The sequence below is a fragment of the Hydra viridissima genome, unplaced genomic scaffold, assembly GCF_058129835.1.
Source record: "Hydra viridissima isolate aposymbiotic clone 2 unplaced genomic scaffold, HvirCarnegie_v1 scaffold_7, whole genome shotgun sequence".
NCBI lineage: Eukaryota > Metazoa > Cnidaria > Hydrozoa > Anthoathecata > Hydridae > Hydra > Hydra viridissima.
This window is the reverse complement of record NW_028324306.1, coordinates 12,973,434-12,983,299: the sequence shown is the minus strand read 5'-3', so window position 1 is coordinate 12,983,299 and position 9,866 is coordinate 12,973,434. Positions and strand designations below refer to the sequence as shown.

General features: G+C 27.3%; 1 protein-coding gene across 3 annotated transcripts; it reads left to right on the top strand.

Annotated features, from left to right (window-relative positions):
• The first annotated feature begins 3,714 nt into the window (after positions 1 to 3,714).
• On the top strand, positions 3,715 to 9,539 carry LOC145183981 (SH2B adapter protein 1-like). Of its 3 annotated transcripts, XM_090093366.1 has the most exons (9): positions 3,715 to 3,847; positions 4,761 to 5,401; positions 5,573 to 5,674; positions 6,072 to 6,178; positions 6,482 to 6,558; positions 6,722 to 6,886; positions 8,309 to 8,443; positions 8,641 to 8,849; positions 8,938 to 9,539. In XM_090093366.1, the coding sequence occupies exons 2-9, from the start codon at positions 4,811 to 4,813 to the stop codon at positions 9,277 to 9,279; spliced, it is 1,728 nt and encodes a 575-aa protein (XP_089949492.1). In that variant the 5' UTR covers positions 3,715 to 3,847; positions 4,761 to 4,810; the 3' UTR covers positions 9,280 to 9,539. The 3 variants fall into 3 exon arrangements, 2 of the variants coding, with proteins under 2 accessions (XP_089949492.1, XP_089949493.1); XR_016454222.1 differs by lacking the exons at positions 8,641 to 8,849; positions 8,938 to 9,539 and having other exon boundaries at positions 6,722 to 7,441; positions 7,538 to 8,443; XM_090093367.1 differs by lacking the exons at positions 8,641 to 8,849; positions 8,938 to 9,539 and having other exon boundaries at positions 6,722 to 6,900.
• Positions 9,540 to 9,866: the final 327 nt, after the last annotated feature.

Genomic DNA, 9,866 nt, shown 5'->3' with positions numbered 1-9,866 from the left:
TATAAACTAAAAATTTATAGATTTATGTCATAGTTGATAGACTCGGTATAACTTTAAAATCATTTTTATCTTCAATAACGCTATGCTTTTTTATTTCTTATAAAAGAACACATTTTGTCATTTGATATGTTATTGAAAATTCGGATTTTGTCAGGGCTAATCTTCACTGGAGCAGTAATATTACTTAAAAATAGATACATCTAATAGATGCAGTACATCAGTGGTGCAAGGTGGCAATTTTAGGATGCTGATTTTGTTGCCCTGTGGCGTGTTTAATAATTTAATATCCAACATGGCTGAGATAACCGTCATAAATCATTAATTTAGGCTTCATTTTTTTACTCTCAAGAACAAGATTCAGTAAATTAACACTTAAAAGTGTCTCGGATTTACCCTAATTTTAACTGCAGTAAATCAGGGCAGTTTATTTGTTTTTAGGTTCTCACACACACCCATTAATTCCGAGTTTATTATAAAATTTGTTTTAGTTATCTCGTTTGACCACCACATTATGAAACATATTTTCTAATTATAAATTTTAACGAGTGAAAAGTTCTCGCAAAATAGCCATAAAAAATGAACCGTACGAAGAAATAAGATAAATTTTAAGGATGTTCTTATAATACATTTGTTTTTACAAAACTTTTGTGGGATACCTCAAGACTTGTATTATCCCACTTCTCACTGTGTCCTTGTTTCACTCCCGTCTGACAATTTTTTGTTTGCAAAAAGTAGTAGTATTTCAGCAAGTTTGTAAATTTTTTTATCCTTTATTTTATCAAATGAAATGAACTGTTAGCATTTTAAAAATGTGCTATATAACAAAAACTTTGAAATCGTTCTTATCCCTTTTGTTTATGCTGTGATCAAGCGCCACATGAACCACTTCAACTTCATTTCTTTTTTGACCTTTCAAATTGTTTGTCTTCACTAAGTTCGTGAAAAACTTCTTCTTGTTTTATATTTCTTTTTGACTTAGGGAATAATCGCGAAACAAGAGCAACTATTCTAAGAATGACGCCAACAAACACTAAAAATATTATAAAATTAAAGCAATATTTATAGCTTCTGGAACTTCATCCTTGTTTAAAGAAATTCAATTTCTAGACGTTTGCAAAGAAGGAATATGAACTCATGGTGTCATTTTAAACTAAGGTTAGGTTTTTGATTGAACACCATCGTAAACATCAATCGGTACAGGAGTTCCATCATCATCCTGTCAACCTATATAATTAATTTCAAATCAAGTATTCCTTTTCTAAATTTGATCTGCATATCTTGATTCTGAATGAAGCATTTAATAGTTGAATTATAGAAACCGATAAACACGACGTACTTATAAAACTATCATCCGCAAGTATACAAACAAGTAAATTGCAATTTGTTGCTCTAAGAAATGTTGCTATAAATTGTTGCTTCAAATAGGTATAACTAAGGGAGAATAATTTATATCAAATGCTTGCTTCCATTAATAAATAGGGCTAATATTTTATTTTATAGCAATTAAAAAAAAAAAAAAATTTTGTTTCTTTATATTGGATTTCTTTATTTAAAAATATTTACATTTAAATATGTGGAATTAATAAACCACACCAAAGATAATCCCCAAGGAAATCAACCCTTGATAAAGACCCTCTAACCTACCCTGGAAAACTCCTTGTAAAGAATGATTCCCCCTGAAAAAGATTATTTCCAAGGGTCCACTAATTATTTTAGTAGTTTATTGGTGTAATTAATTTTTCTATCAATATCTTTAACAGTTTAAGTTTAACTCTGTTTAGTAGCAGCCTTTTTTGGTAATACTTCATACACAAGACAAGATTTTCATTACGATGATTCATGTTATGCGTTTGAAAATTTTGTTTTTTTAGCTTAGTAGATTGTTTAACTCTAAAACACAAGTTGGTTTAATAACTATATTTTAAAAATTGATTTAACAACTATTTTACAAAATTTTTCTTTATTTCTTCATAACACTTTATTTATAAACATATATAAATATATATAGTAAATACTATATAGTAGGGTGGGGCATAAAACACGAAAGTCAATAAAAAAAAATACCATAATAATTTTTCCGGTTTCTTTTGATATGTGTATTAAAAAAATTTTTGTAGCTAATCTACAGGTAAAAATTTATCAGCAACACACATAACCACAAATCTTTCATTTAAATAACAATTGTGCTTTTTAATTGATTTCAGTACGGCTTCTGCTGGTTTAAAACTGAATTCAGAATACTTTATCATTTCATTAATAGCATTTAGATCAAAAGAAGGTGCTATAGCAGGGATAGGAGCTTTAATAAACCATGGAACATAAAATAGTGCTGTAAATGAAGCAATTTCATAAATCAGCTTTCCCTCTTGCAATGATATTATGTTAGGACATAAGTTACTGAATTGTGGCTAAAGAAGATCATATGTTAAATAATAAACTCCCTGTGCCATAAAACCTGGCATGATACGAAGCCATTAGACATCTAAATTCAAATTTTGTTACTTTGCCACCTAACCAAAGAACTGCTAATTGTATAAAATACTGGTAGTCATTTCTTGGAAATATATAATTATTTTATAAATAAATATAATATAAATAAATATTGGTCCTGAAAAGGTGGTTTTTATTTGATTTATTAAAAATGACATTACCTGAGACAGAATGGCTTAAAATCAGTTCATCAAACTGGGGGAAAAAAAATTACATTTTTTTAATACACATATCAAAAGGAACCAGAAAAATTATAATGGTATTTTTTTTATTGACTTTGGTATTTTATGCACCACCCTACTATATATATTTATACATGTTTATGAGTATAGTTTTTTTTTTTTTTAACAAAGATTTTGAGTTTCTCGAATAATCGCCCTACTTCGAACAAACGACCACCCTGTCTCGAGCGAACATTCACCCTCGACAAAGTTATTTTTTGGCGACCCCTTAATGTCTTTAAACTAAATGAGCACCATCTATTGATTGAACGCTTTGAAAGCATGAGGATGCAGGTTAATTGATGCAACATGTCTGGTTTCACTCAGCATCCTGGTTTTCAAATCTGTGTTTGGGAGCGATCATTAAGAGATCAAGAAAAGTTAAAGTATACGGGCGCAATAGCATTTTCCGATGGCAAATTAAAATATCACCGTGTAATTCGTTACGGTTAAATGTCATTCACTTAATGCAAAAAAAAAAAAAAAAAATACATGAATAACAAATAATCTAAAGTTTCTATGTTATTTTGTCTGCTTAAGTTAAAAATTCATCTATTTTAAAAACTCGGAGCCATATTGACTTTTGTTTAATAGTTTATGTTTAGATCTGTTTAATAACAGTCTTTTTTGTTATACTACCCACGACAAGATTTTCATTACGATGACTCATCATGTGTTTGAAAATTTGTTTTAAGCTCAGTAGATTGTTTATCTCTAAAACGCAAGTTGGTTTAATAACTAATTTTTAAAAGTTGGTTTAACAACTAATTAAGTAAACTTTTAATGCTCTGAGTGCTGACGACAAAAAGTTTTTATTTTTTTCATCGTATTATTGTCACATGTTATTTTCTAAAAATATATGAGGCTCAGATATAATCATTTCATTTACATTATAATCATACTAATTTGTGATATATATATATATATATATATATATATATATATATATATATATATATATATATATATATAAAATATAAAAATAGCGCAAATAAACTAGTTTCTTTTTTATCTTATGCGCCGTTCGTTTCGCATGATCGCAACTTTGCAGTTCACGAATAAAAATATACACAATAGAATTAAGTCTGTCATTTTCGTTTATTTTTGGCTTTCCGATATGCGAAATGGGAAAAAAAGTAAGTTTATTAATTAACCCCAAACACAAAAAATGACAGTGACCAACAATATGCCAATCGAATAATGCTGGCGGAACTTATAATTTAATTAGCTCTATAATTTTAGTTCATAATTGTTTATTTTAACTAGATATATAATCGATTACTAGCGAGCCATATGAACACTAGATATAAAGAATTTGTAATGGTTACACAATAAGTTTTAGCTTTAATGTTTTAAAAAAAAATTTTTCCTGAAAATATAATCTACTTATATAGTAAATAAGTAAATCAGAAAAGGGGACAAATTAGAACATATAACTTTATATGATAGCATACTAGAAAAGACAACTCTACCCTAATGCTTCTGTAGGATGTTTTGTAAAAACGTAAAACATACTGTTAAAAAAACTAAAATTTTCATTTTAAATTTGAAATCTTGGTTTGCCAACCTGAACTAAAATGTAAATAATGTACAAAAATATGATGTAACATGATGTAATGTCCTTTTTTTTATTATTATTATTACACATTGCATACTAAACATACATTTTAATAACCTTAACAATAAATTTTTATTTTTTGTGTACATACATACACACACATACATACATACATACATACATACATACATACATACATACATACATACATACATACATACATACATACATACATACATTATATATATATATATATATATATATATATATATATATATATATATATATATATATATATATATATATATATATATATATATATGTATATATATATATGTATATATATATATATATATATATATATATATAAATATACGTATATATATATATATGTATATATATATATATATATATATATATATATATATATATATATATATATATATATATATATATAATTGTATGTGTTATACAAAATATGTATCTTTTAGACAAAAGCAAACAGGAATCATGAGACAGTGGAAAAAACTATCTTTTAAAAATGAATAATTCTGCAAGCATTCGTTCAGCCATTGTTTCACAACGTTTAACTGGAACACTTTGGGAAGAATTTTGTGAAGAAGCTGCTAATCATGCTGCTATTGAATTTGCTAGAAAATCTGTTTCTTTTGTATCACTTAATCCCATATATAATAATGGTGCCTTTTTTAATAAAGCACCACGCAAGTTTATTGATACATTTTATGTAAAGTTTGAAGAGGAACTACAAAGAATTGCACAAGATAATGAAGAAAGATGCAATCAGCGTGAAATTGATGCTCTTAACAAAAATGCTAAGAGATCACTCTCAATGAGAATGAAGAAAATGTTTCGAAAGAGTACCCCCTTTGATAAAGACTTAACCAAAGAGACAGAAAACATTTTGGCAGATAAAGTTCAAGAAAAAAGTTCTCAAAATGTAAAACCTAATGAAAAAAACCCTGTTGTAAATGATTTAATTAAGGAGGGTTTCATGCATGAATTAGCAAACATTGAAGGTCGTGGAGATAATGGCTTAACTTGGAAAAAATGTCGTCTTGTTCTGTCTAAAGCTCCTGGAGGCTACATGTTGGAATTTTTTGTTCCACCAAAGGTTGCTGTCATAATTATTACTATTATTATCTTTTCACTAGTTTTATATTTATATATTTATCATTCATTTCATTTTCTTTGGTAAGTGATAGCTTCCCAAAAGTTCTTAACACTGCAGTACACTTGCATTACTGCAAGTACTGCTTTAAATATTTTTATATTTTTTGTTTAGGCTTCTAAACCACGTACAGGAGTATTTTGTTTTCTTATTCATGAAGCTCGAAAAGCATCATCTTTAGAGATGCCTGACTCTGATTGCGTGTTTATAATCAAAGTAAGAGATTTTCAAAAAATTTTTTAACATAACAGGTTCAATAAGTTATGTTTCAAAGTTTTTAGAAATAAGAAACTATCCTTCATTAGTTGTGTATATAGGAGATTAATCTTGGTAAATATAGGAGATTAATCTGTAGTGTTGTATATATAGGAGATAAGTATTGATAAATATAGATTCAGTTATATTCTTTGTCATACATGCAATTTGTTATTATGATGTTTTTTTGTTGTTATTTAATGTAATTTGATGTAACTTATTGTAAAATAGAGTGTTTAGTTAGCCTCAAATTATTATGGTCACTTCGCATTAATATTGTTGGCTTCTTAGACAAGCATTAATTGTAACAACAAGCATTCACAGGCCTATCAAATAAATAATTTTTTTTTCCTATTAGGCTGTCAACAATAAAGAATATATGCTTGCTGCAAATGATGAAGAAGATATGAAACAATGGCTGGAGTCTATTACAAAATGTATGGAGGAAGATACTTCAGCTCCTACGTAGGTTTTTTTATTAGTTTCCTACTGGTAATCAAGAGATTGACTTACACTTTTTGATTTGATAATTTTTTATTTAGAAGAATACCAAATCAAAAGCAGTATCATGGCTTTTATTATTTTAGAAAATGATTTTTTTTGTTTTTGTGGTATTATATTTTGTTTAAGAGTTTCAATGCTTTGTCTTAAGTAGTTTAATTGAAGTGGTTACTCATTTCATTCATTAGATAATGTTGGGGTTGTAGTTATGTTATTTTTGAATCATTATATTTATTTGTAGTTTATAATCTTGTTTTACAATTTTAGGACTCCTAACAGTCCCATTGATTCACCCCGAACTTTTGCATTTGACAGTCAGCAAACATTTCCCCAAATTGATGGAAGTAAGAAGCCATGATCAAACTTTACAACTCTACCCCTCTTTAATGACAAATAAATATGTATATTTACTTAAAGTTTGTAGAGACAATGATAAATTTGTTTACTTAGTACTAAAATAACTTGTTTACTTGAAGTTTTTTTTAAATTTTTCTTTATTTTATAAAGCAAATCAAAACGCTCTTAACCCCACTGCTAATGCTGGCACTTTACCACGAAGACATATTGTCTCACCATTGGCCAGACAGCAACCATCTTTTGATACTGCAGCTTCAGAACAACCTTTGCAATCCCCTACCTATGATCGAGAATGTGTGAATGATGCTTTTGCAGGTAACTCTATTTAGGTGAGATTTCATTTGCATAGAAATCAACTAAAAAAGACATATGATATATTTACAATTACCCCTTTCAAGTTCATCAAGCTTCTTCAACAAGGGGTTTTTTAAAATTGGGTTTGTTAAAATTAAATTTTTTATTGTTTTGGAAACTTATACTAGAAGCTAGTTTTTAAAAAAAAACAATGGTTTTGTGTTGTTTTTGTGTAATTTAAAAAGAAAAGCATCATAAAACATTAAATCTGTATTTCTAGTGCATAGCTTTAAATGACTGATTTTTGAAATAGATTCAGATGAAATGCAGTCCTAAACCAATGCTTTTTAATTTAAAAATTAATTTTATTTGATAATCCGATATACCTTATGATAAGTTTGAACCAGTTTTTTAGATTGGTGATGCAAATTTGCTGATGATTTGTTGTTTGTTTTTTATGCTTTTTCTGGTATTGATATATAACAAAGTAGAATATATTTCACTTTTGGGGTTAGACAATCGATTTGGCTGAAACATAAAATTGTATCTTAGGAGTACACTTAACTCAAAAAATAAGTTACAAAATATTTAGGATTTTGAAAATATAAAAAGTTAAAACAATTGAGGAAGGAAAGTATAAGAAAATAAAATTAATGAACTTAGCATTCACAGTGCTTATAGAATGGATACAGAATTTTCCTGTTATATTCTAGATGCTCCTTTTGATATTTCTGCTATAAGTTGCCAGATTTCAGTGCTTTTTTAATTGAATTTTGGAATGGGAATGGTAAATGCTTGTTTTTCCTGGACAAATCCACTCTTGTTTAAAATTTATTATTTTATAATTAGAGGTAAGTTCAATGAACTATAATGAATGTGAGGTGTCAAATGCAGCTGTTTATATTTAGACAATAGTAATGAAATATCTCAAAAGATGAAAAAAATATATACAGAAAATACTATATTCTTTATTTATATTTGCATTTAATTTTGTGTTTAAATTTATCTTTAAATTTCACAATGATATTTAAAGTATTAGTATTATAAATTTGTTTAATCAAGGTTACTTGCATAATTATAAATTTTATTGTGATTTTTTTCTGTAAAAGTATTGTTTCCTTTTTATCTTATACTAAAGCAGAAAATTAAAGTCCTTCAGCTTCAAAGTTCCTATAAAATAAATTTGTGCGTGTACCATTTGTAGTCAATTGTACTGTAGCTTTTTAGTGTTTAAAATATTGCATACATTTATGGGTTTTTTATAAATAAGTTATTGTTTAATATTTTAATTTTTTTTTAAAAAAAAATACTTGCTCTTTTTTTTTTTTTTTTCTGTCTACTTAATACAAAGTGCAAAGAAAAAAAAATTTTTTTTAAATATAATCCCTTCAATTTATATCTTTTTCAAAGTTTGAATTATAAGTTCAAACTTTATGGTTACAGATACAGTATCTGAAAGGTCTGTTTATGCGGGTCCAGCTGTAAACTCTAAAACTAGTATTGCTCACAATGTTAATCATCCTCAAGAAAGGCGTGCAGAGTCAATAACTAACCCTGACAATATTTCTCCACTTACAGGTAATATTTGTTTGTACAAGTTTCAAATTTGTATAGCCTAAGATTTTTTAAGCTGTTGAAATTTATTGAAAAATTGAATGCCATGTAAATATAAAGCCACTAAAAAAATTTTTTTAGAGTTTTCAGGGTACTGAACTTCTTATGCTTATCAAAAACCATTCTAAAGAAAAATATTTATTGTAAATTTTTTCATTAAGAAACAACCCAATTTGATTGGACAAATGCTTTTGGTGAGAATCACCCACTTGCTATGTATCCATGGTTTCATGGTACTATTACTAGAGTTCAATCCTCTATGCATGTTTTACAACAAGGTTTGAATTGGCATGGCGTATTTTTAGTTCGACAAAGTGAAACTCGACGTGGTGAATATGTCTTGACTTTTAATTTGCAAGGTCGCTCAAAGGTATTTAGTTTTGATATTGTAGTTGATGTTTTAGTTCTGTATTTAAGTACTTAAATCACTTAAATGAGTTAAATTATATTTTTCATAGCATTTACGGTTGTCACTTAATCCAGAAGGTAACTGCCGTGTGCAACATTTGATGTTTGAAACCATATTTGAAATGTTAGAACATTTTCGCTCTCATCCGATTCCATTAGAAAATATTGGCTCAGATGATGTTCGTTTAAATAGTTATGTTTTCTGTGAAGAACTGCCAAATGATGATATGCAAGCTAATGAAAATAGTTTAACTGGCATGCGAAGAGCAAATTCTTTGAGTGGAGGTGCAGTAAACTTGCGTATAGAATCTGGTTCAGTTAGGCAAACAAGGACAACTCTTAATCAATTAAGGACACCAAGGGCAGTACATAATCCTTATGAAATGATTTAAATGACATATATGTCAAAATCGAAATGCCACAAAGAACTTATATTTTTCCATATTGGGTTTAAACAAAGAAAAACTCATTGAATGCAAAATTTAGTTTTCTATACAATGTTCTTTTGCAATGTGCTTTTAATATTTAGATGGATTAGGGAATGAAATGATTCAAGAGAATGAAATGTTTTCATAGATTTTTTTTAGTGTATTTAAAGAAAAAAAAACAGTGATTTTTATTTTTATTCAAAAGAAAGTTTTTTTTAAATTTTTATTCTTTTGTTTTAATTTATTGATAAACAAAAGTTTATTTTTGCCAAAATATAACCTTGTGAAAGTATAACCATGGTAACCATGGTAAACTAAGTGCTTTTTTATAATTTAAGTGTTTTTTTTTACTCAGCTGTGCAACAATTAGAAAATTATAGTTTAAAATTAACTAGTAAAACATTTTTTAACTTAACAGCCCCTTTAACTTTGTTTTAGTTACTAAGAAATGGTAAAAACAAATTTCATCAGATTTAGTTTTCTATTTTTATTATTTGTAGTATATAAAGAAATGTGTTTTTATGGAAAAGTGTGAAAGTATGTGTTCTTAG